Source organism: Stegastes partitus, unplaced genomic scaffold (genome assembly GCF_000690725.1).
Source record: "Stegastes partitus isolate 25-593 unplaced genomic scaffold, Stegastes_partitus-1.0.2 Scaffold216, whole genome shotgun sequence".
In the NCBI taxonomy this organism is placed as follows: Eukaryota; Metazoa; Chordata; class Actinopteri; family Pomacentridae; genus Stegastes; species Stegastes partitus.
Window position 1 is genome coordinate 63,894 of NW_007577947.1, and position 23,507 is coordinate 87,400.

General features: G+C 40.3%; 1 protein-coding gene across 1 annotated transcript; it reads right to left on the reverse strand.

Annotated features, from left to right (window-relative positions):
* Positions 1-951: 951 nt before the first annotated feature.
* Positions 952-18,834, reverse strand: p4ha3 (prolyl 4-hydroxylase, alpha polypeptide III). Its single transcript, XM_008280967.1, has 13 exons — positions 18,675-18,834; positions 15,957-16,111; positions 15,623-15,846; positions 11,700-11,849; positions 11,574-11,625; positions 11,212-11,369; positions 9,168-9,344; positions 6,075-6,139; positions 5,784-5,943; positions 5,635-5,697; positions 5,117-5,185; positions 3,907-4,003; positions 952-3,389 (listed from the first exon to the last, which is right to left on the reverse strand). The coding sequence occupies exons 1-13, from the start codon at positions 18,785-18,787 to the stop codon at positions 3,319-3,321; spliced, it is 1,554 nt and encodes a 517-aa protein (XP_008279189.1). The 5' UTR covers positions 18,788-18,834; the 3' UTR covers positions 952-3,318.
* Positions 18,835-23,507: the final 4,673 nt, after the last annotated feature.

Consider the following 23,507-nt stretch of genomic DNA (forward strand, 5'->3'; position numbering starts at 1 on the left):
TTAAATTTTGCATTACATTTTCACGTTTGATTATACGTTTAGAAAAATTAAGCAATTTCTAAATGTGCTTCAGCTACTAAAGGTTAAAAAAAAATAAAAATAAATTCAATGGCCCCATATGAGCAAAATATTATTACATACAATTATTTCTCAAATTAATACATGCACAAAGCAAAAATTAATGTAGTGTGAATGTATTTCTGTTGCTGCATTGATATAAATGAGCTGGACAAAAAAATAGCAACAGCTATCATTATAATACCATAGTAATTGAGCAAACACAAAGCCAAGTCACCATTTACACAGTTAAGTCGACGAGACAAAGAGAAATAAAACAAATGCACCTTCCTAGTTTAAATATCAAGGTTTAGACCCAATAAAGATATTTATAAAACACTAATTTACATGACTAATTTACATATTAGGTTTAACACCCAATGATGTTATAAATGTAAAATAGAATTTTTACAGACTAATTTAAATATTAAGATTTAGACCTTACAAAATTATATACAAACAATTAACATACCTGACTAGTTTAAATATAATGGTTAAAACACAATATATACTATATATATATGTGTGTGTGTGCGTGTGTGTGTGTGTGTGTTAAGTATGTAAGTATGTTAAGTTAGGTAACGTTTTAACTGGAATTTTTTTCTACCTCTTTGGGGCTCATATGCAATGTGACAATATTAGATGAGACCATAAACAGACACTCCTTTTCTTTAACACAATCACAAGCCACTGTCATAGTACTTACATCATCATGCATTTTATGAAGTATATGTGTATTTATGGTAAATTTTGCTGTGTAGAGTAGATGATAACTATAGCTATAAAGTAAAGGTAGTGGACCAGAAATGCAACATGGCATCAATACAAGTACCTCAAAGTTGTCCTTGAGCAGAGGACTTAATCCATTTCCAAGACAGCCTTGACTCATGGAAGTCAATTTATTATATCATATAGTTGTATATGTTAGAGCAGATTAAAGAGCACATCCTTATTGTTAACAAAACTTCATCAGTTGAAAAAATAATCTGATAAGTTTCCATTTTAAGCCTTAAAACACAAAATCTCTTATTCATTTTATTTCAAGGAGTATTTTATTGGTCTGTAATATAGACCTGTACTTTACCCAATATCTCAAAATAATGTAAAATAACAACAAACAAGTGCCATTTCATTTATGCACCCAAAATGTATTCAAAATGTCAAAAAAAATATTGTGTAAAGTTAAACAGCAGTGCAGAGGCACTTCCTGTCACAAAAAATATAATAAATACAAATAATATAAACGACTGTGAAACATGATTTAGCTACAACAAAAGCAGTATACATATGAACAAAGTACAAAACATTTCAACATTACACTGACTCCATTCATTCATCTTCTATGTCACCAGCAGAGGGAAGCACTGACCTTCTATAACCATCACAGAGCTGCTCACCAACAGGAGTGACTGAGAACTTTTTCTTTCTTGAACCTGAGATTAAAATGAGCTCATTGCCTTCTCTGCTTTCCTTTTTTTTCTGCTGCCAGTTTGTCAGTTCTGTATTCAAGTATATTTGTGCATTGGTTGTGCAAACTCACTGGCTCTGGAACAACTAGTCAGCTCTTTCTCAGAATAAAAGTCAGGGAGCGAGAAAAGTCTGTCTTTAAATGTGCAGAATCACTGTATGTATTTGACAATGTGCTGAGGAAGACCTATGATCTGGTCATGTGTGCTTTAGGTAGGTTGGACTGCGCTGCTGCATAGCAACAAGATCCTCTGCAGCCATGTTTGTTGTGGTAACAGTGAGGGAGAGCGAATAGAAAGAGCGCCGAATAAAGCCGCTTCAATTCTGGGAAACGTTGCGCTTTATGTCTTAGGATGGAGCTGTGAAAAGAGTCCCTGTTTCTAATACGACTGCATAAAAAGCACTTTTAATTTTAATGGAAATAGGATGCAATCTGAATAGCATAAGCAGTTGCAAACCTTAGACAGACTTGGAGTCTCAGACCTTTAACTACATTTTTAAAGCTATAAATCTCATATTAACAGCTGCAATGAAAGCAAATAGATAGTCGGAGTTGCTTCAGGACAGCAGGGTCTCCCAATCCATCAGCTCCCTGGAAAAAAATCAAGTTCTGCTCTTCAGCGTGCATGAAGGAATGTGCAACAGGCATCCAGTACATGTCCTGTTCATACATTTTCTGTGTGTTAGTGTGTGTTTGGGAAGACTCTCCCTGTGTACCGCCTGCCAATCAAGCAGCAGGACGTTCCCATAAAGTTACAGAGAGGCTTGGCATTATCTGTAGGTCACGTATCGAATTTTACTAGTTTATTAAACTGAATTTTATTAGTGTGTTTTATGAGTTATGATCTATTTGCAGGCAGATATCGGAGTGGTATGTCGACAGGGTTGGTTGTGTGAGTTGAGACAGGTTCTGGATCGCTCGGTGCGCAGATGAACATGATTAATGATGAGAAGCTCAATCAGAGGCCGGCTTAGTGGCTCATTTGTTCCACCAGACAGGCAGTTACATCGAATTCAAAGAGTCTGCCACAGACAGCGATGACCACATTGTTCAGTCAGCCGGGGATAAACAAGCACATTCACAATGACTGGTTCCTTTGACTCATACCACCAGACTGAACTGCAGGCCTGAGAGCTGAGAACACAAGAATCTCTGTCATAATCAACCCAATTTGGAAACATGAGAGTCAGATTTGAACCTCTTGAAACCAGATACTGTCCTCCTCCCAGTGCACACGTGTTCTGTATCTGCTTATGCCTGCATCACCCGACGATGGTTCATTTATTGGGTATTTTCAGTTGCCTTATGATTCATTCTGACATGTAATGTAGCATTTATGCATTTTTAAAGAAAAATCTTGAGATTCAGATGTTGATTTGTAATGACAGACCCCTAAGTTGGGCCCAGTGTAGGAAAAGGGCCGGATAAGATGTCGGTTTTTAAGCAGGCAGGAGGTAAACACAGTTTACTGAAACCAGCACAGTGTGCGAAGGCAGAGGCCTCTCTCCATCTGCAGAAACTGGCCAGAAGGAGCATTTGGGCTCTGGGGGCTGATTGCCAGCTGCCCTGTTCCTCCTCCTCCTCCTCCTCCTGCACCTCCAGCTCCATGTCCACTGTTGTGCGCTCAGGGCTCCCTGGGGCCCGAGGCTCCAATCACAGATGCAGGCTGCCCCTTCACGGCTCTCACCTCCCCTGCCCGAGCGTTGGCTTTCTGGCTGCCTCCTTCTCTTAGAGTGTGCCTCCAAATTGTAAAGGCTTGTGCTCCGAGGGGCCCAGCGATCGCTCCACCCCCCTCACTCCTCAGGGTTCAGGCTGCAGCGATGCAGGAACTCTTGGCCAAACTCGTGGATCCATTTGTTTGCCACTGAACATACACACAGACAAACCCAAATTATGCTTAATAAATAATGAAAAAAAAAAAACTGCATTAATGCACATTTTCTTGCTCTTGCATATATTTTTGCTTTTGGATAATCGTTACTGAAAAGCACAGCCTTGACATTAATACCTGGTGATATATTGTTGCTAAAAACAACACCTCTACCAAGCGCTTCTGCAGCTGCTTTGTGATGATTAATAACCTTCTGCTCCCTGACACACATACGAAGGTCTGGGCCAACCGGCAGCAGATGTGAAGCTGCCAAGATGGGCCCTCAGTGTCTCAACTGCACTCTATAACGTCTCTTCTCTAAAAGCATAATGCAGCACAGATGTGGTGCAGCTCCTGTACATGAGCCCCTGCTTGTCAGGAAAGCTCAATACTGTATATGTGTTGTGAGAAACCAACGAAAAAAATAATGCAAAAGAAAGGCCTTAATGTGGCTGACTTATTTTTTTCCATATTTGCGTCACTGTCTGGCTCCTGTCATAGTGAGTCTTACCCCATTTGTCCCCAATGAGAACAGGGCAGCCAGCATGCAGGGTGTCGATGTTTCCTTCACCATTTCTGTGGAGGTTCCACCAGAAGATGGCAGCTTTCTGTGACACAGGAAACAACAAAAGTCCCTTTCAGTGAGTTAGAAAAGTTGTTTGGAGTAAACTAAGGCTCCTAGCTAACTACTATTTTTTACTATTGATTAATTTGATCATTATTTTCTTGGTGTACTGGTTGATTAGTTTGTCTGTAAAAGGAAAATGAAAGTGGGAAATTTACTTCTTAAAGTTCCTCTCAGGTCATTGATTAAAACATTCAAAACTAATTTCTGTACATCTAAGTTCTATATCTAGAATCTTTTTCCTATAAAAAAAATAATCCAAGCTTTAAAAAGCTCATGTGTGGATCTATGAAGTTCTCGTCTCTATTTTTACCAGATCCTTCTCCCAGTTTTTTGCAGGTCAAGCACACCAGCTCACCTACAACTTTAAAACTACTCTACATTACACAAAAGCCAGTGGCAACGTCGTAAATGAGCCATACGTGTTTGAACTGGAAACTGATTTAGCAGGAGGATAATGATACAGAAAGCCTCACCCTGCAAGCTGAGGATTGGTTTCTTAAGTTTGTTGTGTATGAAACCCCAGAAGCCTGATTTCATGCTTCTGAGACTATTATATGTTGCAGTTTCAAGGTGAAAATAAGCTCATTTGGCTCATAATTTGTCTTCCAGCATATTCAAAACACCATATAGACACAAAAAAAAGACTTTAAGACATAGAAAAGGTCATTTTTTACCCAAAATTCAACTAAACAATCCACACATACTGATATATATGCAGTTATAATCTAAATACAGACAAGAGCTTCTGCAGTTACATTATTTTATTCGTCATTTTATTGTTTTATGAAGTGTAGTTATTTCGTGTCAACAAATTGTAAGGTTAAATGTTTAAATGGTCAGTGACGGGCTGCTAAATCTTCCACTGCAGCTCATTAATCAGCCAAACTCCAGCATCAACCTCCAGTGACAACACAAAAACAGGATTGTGGTAAAGACCTCGTGGCTGCTGCTGCTGCTATGATCTCACCTTTTAGCACTTTGACAGCTGCAGCAGGCAGAGCGTGAGTGAGGTGAAAATACGCCTGAGGCAGAAAAGTAATGAAGACAAAGGACGCTGCTTTCAGCTCATCTAAGACACTGGCGGCGTGTTTACCTCCACGACAGGAACGCTGAAGTTGGCGTAGATGAAGGCTGTGGACCCACCTGCCTCGACAGGGCTGAGCTGTGGAAAAGGACATTCCTTCAGCGCTGTGTCTGCTGTTTATGTGCTCATGTTATGAAAAGCCACTCTGTCTGCTGCACTGTTATAAAAGCCTTTCTTTTCTAATCACTGTCCAGGTTTACTCTGAGCTAGAAAACATTCAGCAGAGGAGTTGCAAAACAGGAATGGGAACTAAAGCCCAAAAAAAAGACATTTAAAAGAAAAATGATAGAAAAAGACAATGTAATGGAGGTCAGAGATCATCTATAAAAACATTCATGTTGGCTTTGAGATCAGATCCAGCCAGAGTTTCTCAGGCTGGTTGTTCCAAAGTCTTGCAACAGTCGTGGCAATGACTGGACATTCTTGCTTTTAATTTAGACTTTGGTGCAGCCAAAAGGAAACTGCCCAAGAACCTCTGGCATGGATCCGGGTCATGCAAGGTCAGAAAACGGTTAGACTTCACTCACGTATATCATAAAAGTTGCTACGCGGTTCCCGGTTTTCAGCTTGAACACAGGACTCGAAGGTGACTGGATTCACGGAAACACATGTCAGAAAGCTGATGAATCACAATAAATAAATCAGTCAACATGCAGCTAACAGCTAAACAACTTACTGTCGCATGGTCAAAATGAGGTTCATAATGGCCACCAATCCCATAATTCACCACTTGGAGGTATTCCCCATATGGATGCTTTGCGTTCAGACCTGTGAGCATCGAGATCCTCTGATCGAGCTTCCCTACGATGGAGACTGATGAGCCCTTCAGCCACGCACTGCAAATCCGACACAGCAAGTATTACAGCAGTTAAACACATATTTAACATCAGCATCTATCATTGGCATTCTGTTTTCATATCACCAGCAGTATTGTTAATTAGAAATAAATCTGTCCAAGTATTTTTACCTCTTGCTGATCCGATAGTCGGCCGTCGCTTGTTTCTCTCCGGCTGCCACCACAGATCTCCTCAACTTGTTAACAAAGACAGAAAAAAGCATCTTATGTTGGTGGTGATTGTTAAAGCAGCCAAACTTTGATGTCCAGCTGCAAACACGTGTCCACAATACAAATCTAGAGCATAAAGGAGCAAAAAAAGCATTTTTAAAAACTCATCAGGATGGACTTGAATCAGTCTTCACATTTTGCTTATGAACTATGGACGAGATGTCCTTCTCTCACCGCAGACACCAATTTCAAGCTTATTTTTGTCTTACAACTTGTCAAAGTGCACCCCGAAGTTCTTATAGGCAAGTCTCGCCACTCAGCCGCCTTCTTGTTAACACTGCCAAACAGTTATTTCAGGATAACAACACCAGGTCTGAATCTAAATGAATGGGAAGGAGGTCATAACTGCTATTTAAATGGCCGCTATGACATAAAAGCTGCACACATAGAATCACCACTCAAATCTGATAAAAAACCTGCTATAAAGGTTTGGTGACTTTTCTCTACATAAGGTTTAAGAAGTATTTTTTTTCCCCTACATGTTGTACTTTTGTAATATTTTACAGTTTCATGACATTGCACTTGCGTCAGTGCCGCAACAGGATTGGTTGGATCTTTCCCAGTTTGGCTGTTGGGAAGCAAATAATTGGCTATTTTGGGGGGAGCGGCAGCACGTGTTGAACCTTTCTGTTACAGAATTCTTAAGTAGAGTTCTATTTAGGATTCTCCCTTATAAAGGTGCATATCAAGTTTTTCCCCCCCCGTTTTTTAGACACTACAAAGATACACTGCTGTCAAGGATGAGTCTTTCAGTGCAGGAGTTTTTGGTTCCTACATGGGCTGATTTGTTTGGATTGTTCATACCTGAGAACAAAGACATGCCTGAAGAGTCTTGTATTGTCACCAGACTCTTGTTGTGCTCTCATTGGTGCTTATATTTTTGCACTTTTACTTAAGATATTCGTTTACTGAAATAAAACTCATGTTCTTGTAAACTATGCTGTTGGTCTCTGCTTTATATTGCAGCCTCCAAGTTGGGTCACACCACAGAGAAAAGCCATTTTCAGTTTATTTTAGTTCTTCCTGGGGGACGGTGCAGAATTATTTGTGAATAATTGGCTGGCGTTAAAGTTCTCATCAGAACTAATTAAATAAAACTGCTTTGGAACCAGTGGTGGTGTGCAGTTTATTGTCATTCTAAATGAGCATGTTTTAACACCTAATTGAAGGTTTCTGATTGTAATAATTCTGCAAAATAAAACAGTTTCATTGCAGAACTTTGAGGTCAATCAGTTTATTGAAGGTGCTTGATGGTAATAATTCAGGAAAAATCTATAAAGTAACAGTGTTCCTTGTAAAATATCGTTTTATTTGAATTAGGATATATGACTAACTTTATGGCTTTTGTTTGGCAGCCAGTCATTTGACCATTTTTTTAAATGACTTTATTTTACAGCTCAACTAATTATTTTACGCAGACTGACAGATCTGTTAACTCAGAACAGACCTGTGTTCTTATTTAAAGGCTTTTGGATCCAGCAGGAGCAAAGCGTGAATTGTGTTCAATCTGCTCAAACCTCCAAACTAATAGCGTACCACGGGCCTGTTTTCAATCAGCCCACGAGCTGACATAATGATGAAATAAATACAGGGTTTTCCATCGGAGCAAAGGATGGAAAACTCCCTGAACAATGCCAAAACCTCCCAGAAACTATAGGGCACCGATTGAGTTAGCCCACCAAATATTCCCTCAAGTCACTGAGTCAGCGAAGCATGAGTTGCTCTGAGGACAATATGCTGCAAATATTCAGCTCGGCTAAGTTTTCATAGTAATATATCCCTCATTCCTTTAAGCCTCGCTAAACGTTTGGAAGCAGACCAAGTCTTCCTCCATAGGACACATTCAGGATCTTCCCAGAAAGAAAAGGCTGGTTTAGACTCCTGCAGCCAGAAAGCCTCACAGCACATTATTAAGTCATGTATGCACATTGATTCTGTTGCAGCATACCTTTACTCCTAATGCAATTAATCATTTCAGATCAGAAGTTTTCCCTTCCAGCCCCCTCATTGCAAAGACAAAGCATAATAAGTAAAATGTACTTAAAAGTATCAAAATAAAAGTACTTTGGGCACCACAGCCAGGTCAGGGCATTTTGCATATACACGTAATATTACATATGCATTTACTTGCAAGCATCATTTTATTGTATAAGTCGAAGTGGAGATAATTTAACCCTTATTTTATTTTTTTCACATTTTATAGGCTGATATCATGAATAAGCAAAAACAAATCTTCAAGTAAGAGTCTTCCTCATTCCAGTGCAAGACTAAAAGCACACTGTAGCTGTCTTTTTCAGGTAATCAAAGGCTTCAAAGGGCGCAAATTGTAAGTAATAAGGCTGAGCCAGACAGGTTAATATGCACCTTAGTTACTGGATGCTCAGAGTCAAACAGTGACAGCGATGAAGATTACATGAAAATACAGCGAGTATGTTCGTCTTACTGTCCCTACTAATGCACTTTTTGTGCTACATGACAACAGTAGATTCCTTTAATTACACTGTACTGTGCTTAAAATGATCAATTTGCTCACAGAATCCACAAATATACCACAATATCTCCACAATGTGAATAATATGTGCGCGGACAAGAAAAAACAATACTTTTGGTTTAGTCAGTTGTAAAGTCTGATAAATTCTTCAATGTGAGAGTCACCACAACCTGATGTAATTTTATTGAGGAACATGTGCTCACATGGGAATAGCAAAATCTTGAACAGATTTTCCACCACAGGTCATCTAGTTGTTGACTTTAACGGATTTAATCAGACTCAGAAATTCTTCCTATTGCCAAGAAAATATTTTTCAAGCTTTACATTTTGTCAGTCCCATGTGGACGAACTCAAAACTCTGCAGAACGTGGGATTACTAAACCATCTATAGCTCTGTCCAACTATCATAAAAATGTATGTTCGTGGTAAAGATGTGGTTTCCTCTCATAATTCCTAAAAAGCCGGCATATTGCAGACACATGGGTTGTTTGATGAGGACTTACTCCAGGCTGGGCGAGACTCTTGACGTCTTCGGCTTCTGCGTCGGTGATGAAGTCGTGGTAAAGGACCACGAACGGCTGCAGGCTCAACACCTCCCGCCTCACCGGCATCAGCAGCAGCGCAGGATTGTCGTTGGTGAAGTAGTCGCAGAACAGCCTGGGGTTTTTAAAATGCGTCGGCTGTCAGGAGAAACAGGCATCTGAAGTCCATTAAGACATCAAAACAAGGAAATTCATCCACGAGCTATAACTCTCAGCATTGTTCTTTCAACACTTAAAACAAGTATGGCGTAAGAATAATCATTGTTTTTATGACCAAGGAAATATTTAACAGTTTTGCCAAATATTTTCACAGTCATGCATCTTGATAAACTGTGACGAATGCCTTGAAGTTGCTTAAATGGATTTTTTTTTGCTCTAAAAGATTACTTTCAGTCACATTTGGCTTTATAAATTGACCGCCCCTTCAGTTACAACTAAAGTATGTCAACAAATATGGGATGGATCGCCTTTTGTATTGTTGCACACAGTAATAAACCTCAGACGATGTGAAGTGTCTTTAAAACTGTTGAATTAGTTTGGGACAGAGATTGATGTTGCTGAGGGAAAAAAAATGCTGTTTGTGAAGTTTTAGTTGTTCAGTAGTTTTGCTCTGAACAAATATCTTCAAAACTAGTGACATTTCCATCAGCCTAAGCTGTACCCCTTGTTTGGTACAAGTTAGCTAATGGACCATTGAGCCACAGCATTAAAACCACCTGTCTTATGTTGTGTACATTCCTCTCAAAAAACAGCTGTAATCCATCAGGGCATGGACTCAGGACAGCAGATCTTCTGGGTTCTGTGGGTTGAGGGGTGGGACCTCTATGTATCAGACTTGTTTTGGTGCATCCTGCTGATGCTCAGTTGTTTGTAGGCGGTTTCGATGTTTTCGGCTCTTTGTTGTGGTCTTCAAATTGTTCCTGAGCAGTGTAGCAGGGTGTATTGTCCTGCTGAGGCCACATCTGTTGGGGAGTGGTGTTTTTGTAGGGGTGAGCTTGGTCCACAGCAATGTTTAGGTGGGTGTAAACAGTAAACTCAGATGGTGACTACAAACATAATAAGGAGTATACCAGCCACACATCAGCATGGTGGCACGCTAGCACTCGGCAGGGCCTAAAAGCTACCAGCACAGATGTCTATTCTTGTTTAAAACCACTGACAGGTGAAGTGAATGACAATGATCATGTCATTACAATTCATCGTTCAGTGAGGAAACCTTTGATCCATGTGGCTTCTACTTTGCACCACTTATCCAAACATTGCTGCAGACCAAGTACACTGTAAAAATTGTTCACTGAAACACAACAAAGAGCCCAAGACTGTGACCCCAAACCCCTCAAATCCTAATCCAATTGAGCATCGATGCACCAGAACAAGCCTGATCCAAGAAGAATCAACCCAACAACCCACATAATCCTAAAGGATCCACTGCCAACATCAACCCCGGTGGTCCTTTGTCCTTGCACTGATGGGTCATAGGCGTTCTGGCAATACAAGGAGGACCAACATAATATCAACCAGGTGGTTTTAATGTTGTTGCTGATCAGTGTACATTAGGGATCTCCAACTTCGGTCCTTGTGAGCTTCTGTCCTGCAGGTTTTAGACGTTTCCGTACTGCAACACACCTGACTCAACTTAATGGATCGTTAACAGACTTGGATCATTAATAGACTTGGATCATTAACAGACTTGTGTAGAACTTGACAACAAGCTGTTGGAGATCCATTAATGTGAGTCAGGTGTGCTGCAGTATGGAAACGTCTAAAACCTGCAGGACAGTAGCTCATGAGGACCGGAGTTGGAGATCCCTGGTGTACGTGCATTTTGAACCCTGCAATATTATACATGCAGGCACATGAACTACTGTAAATCACTGCTGGCTATCATGTTAAGAACAGAACGATTTCTCTAAGTGTAGAGAGGCCCGTGAACAACTCTTGAAAAGTTTGTTTGATATTTCTCTGTGCTGATATGATACACAGTATGATTGATTGTGATGAATACCTGAGAGCCTTGGGTTTGGCAGAGTCTCTCGTAAGTTTCTCTGGTCCTTAAATAAGTGGAGGTGGGTCTCCTCAGACCATCGCCTCTGGGTGGACTTTCAGCAACCAGCAGCTTCTCATATTTCTCTACATTCTGCAGAACTCGTCCATTCATTGGATCTGAGAAGAAGATTTGATTCTTGTCATCCTGTTCATTATAATCTTAAGTGCTTCAGTAGTAAGCTCTGGTTCCAAAAAGAAGCCCAGATGTCTCCTACTTAAGCACATAGAAACTCACATGCAACACAAGAAGGTTTTCCAGAGACTGTTTATGTTGCGCAGATGGGATTAAGGCAAAGAGACGAGCTGACGGAAAAGATTTACCGTGATGCAGCAACTCCTGAGACAGGCTCAGAGCGTGGGAGACGTTTCCTGTCTGAAACAATGAGAGGAATTCAGGGCGGTGTGATCCATCAGTCATGTATATTTCTTCAGTGTGAGTCCGCCTACTTTAAAGTGAGAGAAGGCCAGGTGGTCCAGAGCATCTTCTAGCGTCCCTTCATTCTCAGGGCTCCACTCTCCTCCTGGTCCCCTGAAGAGACGAACCGACTCCTCCAACCACTGCACCGAGTGATAATAGTCTTCCTGCTCATACGCCACCTGTGTGCAACAACACCTGATTTATTTTTAATCCTATTTATCTGACAGTTTAAATAGAATTTGTTGTTCCAAAGACTGGACATCAAACTGAGAAACTGCATTTTTCATTTGAGTCTGAGGATTTTGCGGTTGTAGGGATGATTTTAGTAGGAATCTATTTAGTAGCAATCAGGCAAACTTTGAGCTTCTATCACATGATTTATCTGGAATTATTGTGTCACCGTGGATTTAAAATGCCACTGGCCAGGTCATTTCATCTCCATTTGAACTGAATTACAAAGAAGGGCTGGTTGGTGTATGCAGAAATGTGAGGTGAAATATAGCTAACCGATGACTAACACAGTTAATAAGAGACTTTAAAGCTGGAAAGTGTCCACTTGGATGAATTTAACCCTCTAATTTTGGTCCTTTGTGATTGTTTTTCATGTGTGTGCAGCTGTTCTCATTTCCTCTGCTGTACCCAGGACTCTAATGAAATTACCGGATTAAATGGACGTTAGAGGAGCATCATTACTTGGCAAAACATAAAGTACAAGATGTAATGTAACTATTACTACTCGCTTTTTTTTTTGCCTTTATTCAGTAGGATCAGTGTGGAGAAAAAGGACAGGAGAGCAGAGGATTGACATGCAGCTAATTGTTTGACCAGCTGGGAGTTTAATTGCTCATGGCATTAGTACCAACATGGCATCAGTCCAAACCACTCGGCTATCGGGTCGCCTCTACTTGTGTTATTCTTCACATATCTGTAACAGATGAGCCGGTATGTGACCTCTTTTCTAACCCAGGGCTATTTATCTGTGATTCAATTAACAGTATAGCATATAAGCAATTAAAAACATCAAAAAGGTTTTAAAAAATTCCCAGAACTTCAAGTGATGTTTTAAAATGGATTGTCTTTCTAAAGCAACAGCTCATAACTCAAATATCTCATTTATTAATGTCTGTGAAAAAGAAAAGCAGCAAAGTCTCACATGTGAAAAGCTGCAACCAGAAGATATTTGGCATTTATTCTTGAAAATTAGAGAAATAATTATTACATCATCAAGTTTGTTGCCATTTATTATACATTTTTGTTTAGTAATTAATCATTGCAGCTCTAGTCTCATGTATTTTTGACTTTTTTCACAGTGACATAATTGTAATACAACACAAACAAGTTGTTTGTGGGTTGGAAAAGACATCCGCATAATCTGATGAATCGCCTCAAGTGATGATAGCTGAGGCAGTGTTTGAGTTTCAAAACTAAAAGTTTGAAAATGAAATAAAATGTGCAGGTGTGGAGCTGGAAAGCAGCGAGTTGATCAGAACTCTGCAGCTGCTCCACATCTCTGCTTCAAGCTTGCAGCTCCAGGCTACATTTGCACGTAATAATAAAAAATCACCCACATCTGGGATTGAATTGTGGGTGGTTAAACTGCATCATGGGTAATGTAGGAACCAGGCTTTTAGCCAGGAATGCATAGCTGCATCTATTTTATGATTTTTGCTCTGGTAAACTGCAGCTTTACAGGATGCTCAGGATCTGCTCGGACCTCGGTGGAGCAGCTTTCTCTTATTTTACACCCTGCTCATCACACTGCAGCTTAATGATGGTCTTTAAACCTAAACTTGAGTTTAAAGCTCTGATCGAAGAGGTATAACTGGAGAGCACAAATCCTGTCTTAAGGAGGATTGTGTTTGATGCATCCTTGGCCACCTTGTTCTTTTCACTTTTGTCCCATGTTTGATGTTTTTATGCTTGATTTCTATCATTTTTTGTAACCTTATCGAGGGGTGTTTTCTTGACCAGACGTCCCTTAAAAAAGAGATTCTAATCTTAAAATTAAAGGTTAAATAAATGAAAATGAAATGCTAAACTGGTGTCTTTCCAGTAGATGATCACTGTATGTCTCCTCAGTCAACTGCACTGTTAATGAAGATGCATGTCTGAACACCTTATGCAGTACTTTTTAATTTAGAGCATCCAAACCACAGTCTGCTTCACCTGGTTTCAACCCTATTTGGAGACGACTTGATTAAGTGCTGACTACAGGTCTGGCAGCAGAAACAGGGTGGCATGTGGCTCCTCTCATCACAAGATTAAATCCACACCCACCTCACGCAAAAACAAAAACCCCTGTGTACCATATAACCTCCCAAACACACACACACAGAAAGTCACCAGCTAATCAGACGTCTGCTCTGCCACAGGTTTACATCCACTTCACAGCATCACACTCTGTAATTTGGGAGTTGTCGGCCTGTACAGCAGCCGGCTGGAAAGCCAATGAACTTTTTTAAAAATAGTTCCTCTGAGGGAAACACCAGCTGGTGTTCAATTCAAACAGCTGAAAAAGTCCTCCCAGTGAAACTCCTGTTAACAAACCCCGCAGGTTTTGAAAATTGGTTTAACAGCCACATAAAAGCAGCTGACGACACCCTAAAACGAAGCATCTCTGTCTACAGATTGTCTCAGATTATCTGAGTGCAAGTGAAGGCAAGCTCTGCTCTTAACTTCAGCAGCGTGACATAATGTCTTTTCCATACAGGAGCGAGTCTCTCCCACGCAGCGCCCTGCCCTTCACTGTGGGGAAACCTCTTTTTTCCCCTTCCATACTTCTTCCATACTAGAATAATATATCATCTTCACATGAGCAGGATTCTCAGACACGCTACGGGAAGAATCCCACTTTTTCCAGGCGGATGGTCTGTTCTCCCACCACACAAACTCAGACCCATGGATCTGGAATAAGAACTGCTGCAGACCTTTGGAACAGCAGGGAAACCTTCACAGCAACGTCCTCCACAAATCCCTTCATTTAATTTCTTTACCTGAACACTTGTAGCTTGTTTTACTCAGAAAAAGGATCCAGAGGGATGACAGATGGGTTTCAGTAGAGCCTCATTGCTTTCTCTTTGCTATATTTTAGGGACATGACAAATAACCAGAGCAGGTTTATTTACTCAGGTACGACATTTTATGCTACTTTATCATCACCACATTTTACTTCGGTACTTCAGGACCTTTGACATGGTGTCAAAGAGCAAACCAGTGGTTCTCGGCCTTTTTGGCTTGGGCCCGTTTTCAGTTCGTTTTTTCATTTTGGGGTTTGATATAAAGAACAGAAGTAAACATTTTTTATTTTTTTTATTTGAAATGATAAGTGGAGCCACAGGTAGATAGATAATGTACTGTTTACATTTAATTTGCTTCTATGCTTGGCCCCATCTGCTTTGTGTAAACACAGCCTGCAACTTAGCCCAGTTAAGCTGCAAAGCCCCTGAATTTTTATTTTATTTTATTTTTTTTACTTCTTGTGTGATGTTTGATCTTGTTTTAACTAATTGTTCAGTGACCTTGAATTCTGTGAAAGGCACCTTTAAATAAAATGTATATTATTTAATTTTTTTCATGACTGCTGGTTGCAGCTGAGTCACTAATACCTTCTCAGCTGCAAAGATGAGCTCAGATTTTTTTGCTTTTTACACAATCTTGTTAACACGAATGGTTACATTTCAATACATTTTAAATGAAGCATCAGAATAAAGTGAATCTGATAAAATATCACAATTTTAAGGTGAGATCTGATTCATTTTCTAAATGGAACTGCTTGTCATACATGACTAATTTAAGGACCATAAGAAAGTTGAAAATCTTTAACCTTTTGTCATTCCTGGCTCTTATAAATAGTGTAGCTTTGGAGATTTTATAAAGACAACATGCATTTTCCAAGCAGTTACTTTTCTTAAGAGAGGGAATAAAAGAGTAAAAGACAGTCCGGGTTTTGTACCTTTCCGACCAGAAAGCAGTCATCACCAGACAGCGGGACAGACACTGCAGGCATGTAGACGTCGACGGCTTCACCGTTAGCGACTCTTTGGAAACGACCCCTGACGAGACTCGAGACCTGCAGAGCGTAAACGTCCTGCAGCCTCATCAGCCCCTTGGCGGCCCCCTGCAGGTCCTCCAGTTTGGGCAGCTCGGCCTCTTCCTCCTCGTAACTGGACCTGAGGGCTGGACAGCAGAGGGCCAAAAGGTGAAGGGAGGGGGGGTTGGGTGTTGACAGCAGAGAAAATAAGGAGCGTTCAGTTATCACCACCAGATGTGTCGGTGAAGAAGCCGACCTTGTGCGTTCTCCAGAGCTTCGTTGCTGTAGACGACGTTCAGCCACTCCGAGTGCAGCCGCTTGATCAGGGTGAACGCCACCAGAGGGTTCGCCATCGCAGCCGCAGGGCCTTTGTAGAGCTCTGAGTGCAGGTCGGACACTTTGGCGTAAAAGCTGAGAGAAAGATTAGACTGTAGTTACAAAAAAGCAACAGAGCGGAAATACTGAAAACGCAACAAATTCAGTCACATCAGTTAGTAAATTAAGATTATAAGCTGATGAATCTGGCATTAAAATTACAATAAACTTCTCTTTGCATAAGTCCTCTGTTTGACGAATGCTGAATTTTAGAGTGAAACATGTAAATCTGCATCTGATAATACTTATAAAGTCAAAACACATTCCAGCTTCACACCACACAAAGGCGCCACAACAAAGCTGCTGTTTGAAACTTTGTCGGCAAAAAGCCTCCTCAGAAAAGTTAGAGGCCATAATTTCAGCTAAAAAACACTCAAGTCAGGGGCTTAAAGTAGTCGGAGATGATTTGAGTTTAAGTTTTGTTCTGCATCAGTGCTCCAGTTTCCAACAAAGTAAAGATCTGACTTAATAGAACTTCATAGGTGCATTGTGCGAATGCTGATTTCATTTTGTTAATGTACTATGGCTCAAAATATTACTGCATGTTAAGAGATTTTACTGTATTTCTAGCTTAAGCATTTCCCCTCCAGTGTTTACAGTGAAGCATGTTTTCTGATTGCATGTTTTAGTGACTGTAAGTTTATTGCAGTTTCTAACACACTGACGTCATGAATTTAGATCAATTACTCTGATAACTGCTACACACTTGAAAATATTCCGCTGTTTTTTCTAACTTTTATGCTTTTTCCATGCATTGGTCCTTCAATCAGCTGTTTCAACCCTTAAAGTGGAACCGAAGGGTGTCTGGGGAACCAGGGCTAAACCAAAGTGTTCGCTCTGTTTGATTTTGCAAATACAAACAGAGCGATCACTTTGGTTCAGCCCTGGTTCCCCAGAACCAGGGCTGAACCAAAGTTCCCCAGAAGGGTGTCTGGGGAACCAGGGCTGAACCAAAGTGATCGCTCTGTTTGTATTTTCAAAATCAAACATGTTTCCAGTGGGAGTCTGACTGCTCAAAGGTTGCTCCTGGTCTCCAATTCAGTTTGTTCATGAACAGGATCTCATGGTGCAGCCGAGGTGAGGATGGTGTCTAGATTGGGAACCACAGAGTTGCGTCTCTGCTTGTTGCAAATGATGTGGTTCTGTTTGATTCTTCAGGTCGTGACCTTAAGTCTGCACTGGGGTGGTTAGCAGTCCAGTGTGAAGTGGCCGCATTGTGAGTCAACACCTACGTGTCTGAGGACATGGCTCTCTGCTTTGGGGTCGAGCTTAGCTGCTGCCTCAAGCGAAGGAGTTTTTTAAGTATCTCAGGATGCTTTTCACTAGTGATGGGAAACCGGAGCATGAGATGGACATATGGATTAATGCAGCATCAGCAGGAATGCAGGCTTTATACTGAACTGTTATGGTGAAGAGAGAGCTGAGCCAGAAGATAAAACTCTACATTTAAAAGTCGTTACAACTCTCAGCTGTGGTCACGAGCTCTGGGCAGTGACCAAAGGAATGAATTCGTGGATATAAGGAGGCCTGGGCTCAGTCTTAGAGATAAAATGAGGAGCTCGGACATCCAGAGTTAGCTCGGAGTAGAGTCGCTGCTCCTTCACAATCAAAAGAAGCCAGCTGAGGTGGTTTGGACATCTGACTATGATGCCTCCTCAGCACCTTACTTTCGAGGTTTTCTGTTGGTGCCCAACTAGAAGGAGATCCCTGGTGTTGACCCACAACTCACTGGAGGGCTTGAGATTCCCCAGGAGGAGCTGAAAACGCTGCTGGAGGGAGGACGTCTGCAATGATGTGCACCACAACCCAACTCTGCATAAGTGGAACTAAATGGATGGATGGATTTTTGTTTTTTTTCATTGCCTGTTTAGGTTATTTGACCTTTCAGCTTTGGCCAATGTTTAAAAGTTTTCAGCTCTTTAGGTTTGAAAGTGTTTTTATTTTGGCTTCAGCTTCTTTATTTTTGCCAGCAGACTTAAATTCCACTTCAGATGCATAGTTGCAGCTTCCAACTCTGTTACATGTTAAATGTGTTACACTATCAAGCATCCACACTACATTTTCAACAGTAAAGCATTGGATGTTTTTATGATGTTCATGGAAGTCAATATTTATGTATTTTAGTACATTTTTAATCAGAGTAGCTCAGTACAGGACATCCTGCACTAACTCTCCTTAACATTAAGTAACAACAAAAAGAGCCCAGTGCCTCACATTTTACATTCATTTTACCCCGAAATAACCAGAAAATTGTGACATTACAAGTTTAAAATGTCATATATTTGTGGCCCCAAAGTGTCAAATTGTATTTCATTTGGGAGGATTCATCAGAGGTTCGTTTTACAGCAGCTGTGGACGTTACAATGTGATCCTTGTAAAAACCTCCACATGTGCTGCTTCCATCATGTCCAACAACTTGTTCCATCATTATCCTGAGTGTTCCAGCATCATGAGCTCATCCCTGAGAATAAACTCAACCTGAAACATCAATTAGTGCTTTCCTTTAATTCTGCAAAGACTGACACTGAAGCATCGATTTTTGTTTTTTTCTATCATGCAACTGAAACATCTGTATTGGTCATAAGTCTTCACCACTCACCGCTTCACGTCCTGCAGTCTCTCCTGCTCGTGATCGATATAAGTTCTCAGGTAATCGATCAGCTTCTGCTCCACACTGATCGCCTGCTTCACGTTCAGCAGCGACGTGTACATTTCTGCTGAACATCTAGAAGTCACAGCTGCGACCAGGAGGCAGAGAACCAAGTGAGCAGGACTCTTCATCTCCAGCGCTGGATTCGGACTGATCCTCCTCCAGCAGCGTCTCTGGTTGCTGATCAGTTTTCCCTCAAAAGGATCTCCAGGATTCGCTGCAGGCGGATCCGAGCCTCCTCACAGCAACTCTAAGAGTCTTGTTGCTTCTATAATAACACAACTTATTAAAAGAGCTGCTCCTGTAGTTGAGCTCAGTTGCTGGAAAATAACAGTGCTTTTCAAAAAAAAATGTTTTCACATTTATGCTTTAAAAAAATCAGGAACCAATTTTGCATTTAAGCGCATATTTGGCATCAAGTTTGGAGTCACAGCGACACCTGCAGGCCAAAGCTCTGCACAGCAACCAAACTCAAAGACACTTCAGTTAACTCAGGAAAACAAAGGTGCTAAATGGAATCAGCAAGGCCACAGTGATGCCAAAGAACAGCCATTTTATTTCCACAAAAAAGCCTTTTAGCCAGAAGGGCAAAAACATCAAGTGAAGTAACGCAATGTAGAAACTTTTAGTACAAATCTACACATCTTACATCCTACAATTTGAACACCTTCACCCATCATGCAACATCTGTCCCTGTAAAAGACGTGCATAGTCTCTATTATATTCAGATTTTTATTTTACTTTTGGGTTTTTTGTTTCTCACGGTGCGTTATTGTATCCATCTGCTGTCACGTGTGAGGTTCCCCAGTGAGGGATCAGTAAAGTTTATATTATCTTAAACAATAGTTTCTGAAATGAAACCCCCCAATGGTGCCTCAGAGAACCGTCCAGGGAAAAAAAAAAAAAAAGTTTCTTTAGGGATTTCAGCAAAAATATGTTCTTTATTGAACCATTTTCAAGATTCTTCTTTGTGGAGTCACTTGGTTCGATTAACAAAACTCTTTTAAATGGTTCCTAAGTAAAAACAAGCACATCACCATACAGTTGTTGGCCATTTGTTCACATTTCTTTTTACTTCAGTCAGTTACAGACAGGAAAGGTAATAAAAGTGTCAGCTGCAGACAGGCACAGAGTAAATCCAGTGGACCTACAGTCCAAAACACATGTCATGGATCAGTGAGTTAAGGATCCAAATACAGACGCCAATGACGGCATTAAAGGAACAAAACCCTAAATGTATAATCAAAGAGCTGATACGAAAACAAACCACAGTCCAGATAAATGTAATAACGTGTGGCATAAACTAAAGCAAGAAGCAAAGAAACACAAAAACACTCAAAAAACTAAATGTACAAACTGGAGGCAGGTCAACAGGAGGTTTAACATGAAGCAGTAAAAGAGGACAAACTGACAGAGACAGAGGGACGGAACTGATTCAGGAGACAAGACTCAGGTGAAACCTATCAGGGAAATCAAATAGGGAGGGAAAAGAGGGACAGAAGACTGAAGAAAAAACACAAGTGACATGCGGGGAAGGGCAATTTCAAAATAAAACAGGAAGAAACATGAAAGAAACCCAAACACAGACAAACAGACACACAGGAAACACAAGACTGAATCAGAAAAACAAACCAAGCCCAGAAACAAAAACCCAAGTCCATGACAACACAAACACAAAATGAATTGGAGCACAGACTCACATGGATCCAAACCAAAACTCAAGACACACTGACTGCATTGAGCTGCAAATGTGAGTATTTGCAGCATTTCTGGATCTCTAACGATAAAATACATAAAACACTTTGGATTCTTTAGTGTTGGTCAGATAGAACAACATACAAAAAGATTCCAGCTTGATGTTTGGGAAATATTGATGGACATTTCTCACTGTATTCTGATGTTTTATAGAGAAAATGATTTAATGTGGGCTGCAAGGTGGATCGGTGGTTAGCACTGTTGTCTCACAGCAAGAAGGTCGCCGGTTCGCGTCCCGGTGAGGACACCCAGGATCTTTCTGCATGGAGTTTGCATGTTCTCCCCGTGCAGCGTGGGTTCTCTCCGGGTTTTCCGGCTTCCTCCCACACAGTCCAAAAGTCCCCTGCCTTCACCCTGAGTCAGCTGGGATAGACTCCAGCCCCCCCGTGACCCTAGTGAGGATTAAGTGGTGTATAGATAATGGATGGATGATTTTTTTGCTTTATGAAGAAAATATTGCAATTGTGATATTGAAAATATTGTTATCTATTGACAATGAAAATAAATGTTAGCTGCAGCGTATATTTCATGCTATTACCTGAATAAGCTTTAATACTTTCAATAAAATTCACGAAGAACCACTTCTATAAATAAAGAGCTTCTTCAATATATGAAAATAATGAAACATAAAGAGGTTTTAGAGCTAATAGAAGTGACATTTAACTTGTCATTGCTGTGTGATTTGATGTGCAGGAAAAGTAAATAAAGTTGTGATGAGAAGATGCCCTAAGAAGGACAGAAATGTTTAATCAACCCTTATTTAAACTCAGAATACGCTGATATGCAGAGGCCTCATTTGGAATGAAGCTGGGAAAGATAATAAAAGATGTAGGCATGCAAGTAAAACCTTGGGAAAGAATAACAATAAAAATATTAAAAGACAAAGTTAATGAAATAATAAAGACATCCACTGGATCATTTAGGATTTGAAAACAAATGAACCAACTAAAACAACAACAGCTGGAATTGAAATAAGAGGAAATTAAAAAACCTAAATTGCCTTCAGGGTAAAAATGAGTCTGGACTGTTTTGCATTTCTTTCCAGATTGTAGATTCACAACTTGATTCTTAACACTCAGTAAAACCAGCATGTGCAATATTCAAAAATCATTTGAGTGTTTCAGTGAGACAGTCAGAATGAGATGTGAGGGGGTTAAAAAGAGGACGGAGAACCATCCAACTTCAGCACCACCTGTAATAAATCTATCTGCAGATAAATCGTGTCCAAGGACTGAAGAGTTGCTGCTCATACAGGCAGGTAGAACATGTCACCATTATTTAACGTGCAAAAACATGTGCTTAAAATAATGTAGTTTCCCTTTAAGAGCACAAAGGTCAAAGGTCAGGATAAAATATGTTCCTCCTCAGTTACAGTAAATTATGATTAAATTACACATGTTGCACAGCTATGAAGTGGCCTCAAGGTGACAGCAGTGCAACAGGCACATTTTTATTTATTTGATGATTTTTGTGTTAGTGCTAATTTGGATTTTTATATCAGCAAGGAAAGCAAGAAAAGAATGCTTGAATAACAAAACAGCATCTTTTAGAGAATCTGTGTTGTGGCTCAAAGATGCACGAACTCAACTCAGATATTTAGGATAACAAAATAATACAAATATGACTATTGTGGGCTGCAAGGTGGCGCAGATGGTAGCTCTGTTGCCTTGTAGCAAGAAGGTTGCCGGTTTCTGTGTGGATGTTCTCCCCGTGCAGTGTGGGTTCTCTCCGGGTTCTCCAGCTTCCTCCCATGCAGTCCAAGAACATGTTGAGGTTAACTGGTGATTCTAAATTGTCCGTAGGTGTGAATGTGAGTGTGCTTGGTTGTCTGTCTCTAAGTGTAGCCCTGTGATAGACTGGTGACCTGTCCAGGGTGTCCCCTGTCTTCACCCTGAGTCAGCTGGGATAGACTCCCTGCGGCCCTAGTGAGGATCAAGCAGTGTATAGACAATGGATGGATAACTATTGTATTAAAAATCACATTTAAATAATTAATCAAAAAAAGAAAAACAATAAAAAGAGAGACAGAGAGTATTTTATCACATTCTGGCGAGACTGGATAAGAGAAGAAAATTACTTCTATTTAGTTTTCTGTTCTGGGTTTTTTTTCTTTTTGTGTGTGCATATAATATCAAATTCTGTATTGTTTTTGCAAATATAGTTAATGTAGAGACATTTAGACTACCCAGTGGAGAAGGTATATACTTACAGCGGTTCATTTTGGTGAACAGTTTACTTTAATGCCAAAGCAACAGAAAAGATTTTACTTCCATCACACAATAATGATCCTTAAAGAAACCAATGAACCACAAGTGTACGCAATAAGACCACAGCTTTGTACAGAGAGGGTAAACACACTGATATTTGCATTTACATTTACAATGCAAGAACAGGTTTAATAACATTGACAGCATTATACAGTGAGATTTTAGGCTTTTAAACGTCTGCAGCAGAGTCTAATAAAAGTAGGTCAGAGACATTCACCTTTGGTGCCTCTCAGTCAGGGTTAATCATAAATCCTTCATCCTGAGTCCAGACCGTTCTCTGACATGATGAGACTGAACCATCGCTGTAACCGGAGCTGCTGCCACACTTCGTTAAAGTCTCCTTAAATTCACTCACTCAGCTGAGCAACTTTTATTGATGCTCCTGGCACAGACCTGCAGCCTTCACCTGGTTTATGTTTAACTGTCAGATCTATAAAACTCTTGAACTTATTTCAAAAAATCGCTCCACGTGTCCATAAAACAAAGAGGTCGTGACTGATCTCTGAAAGAGTACAAGAGGTTTAATCAATTCAACATTAATCCTTGTGCAGAGGTTCGATTTATCTGTAATAAATCTTCATAACAGAAGGAGGTGACCTTCTTGTGTTCACCTCATTTAGAGGGTAGTAAATATTTTACCTGGGTCTCTGCAGGTTTTGCAAATTTGACACTTATTACCTGTTTGTAGTTATTACAACGACCAAAGTATGACAGCGTGATGGGAAATCAGTGGGGATGAAACAAACATGAATGACTTGTC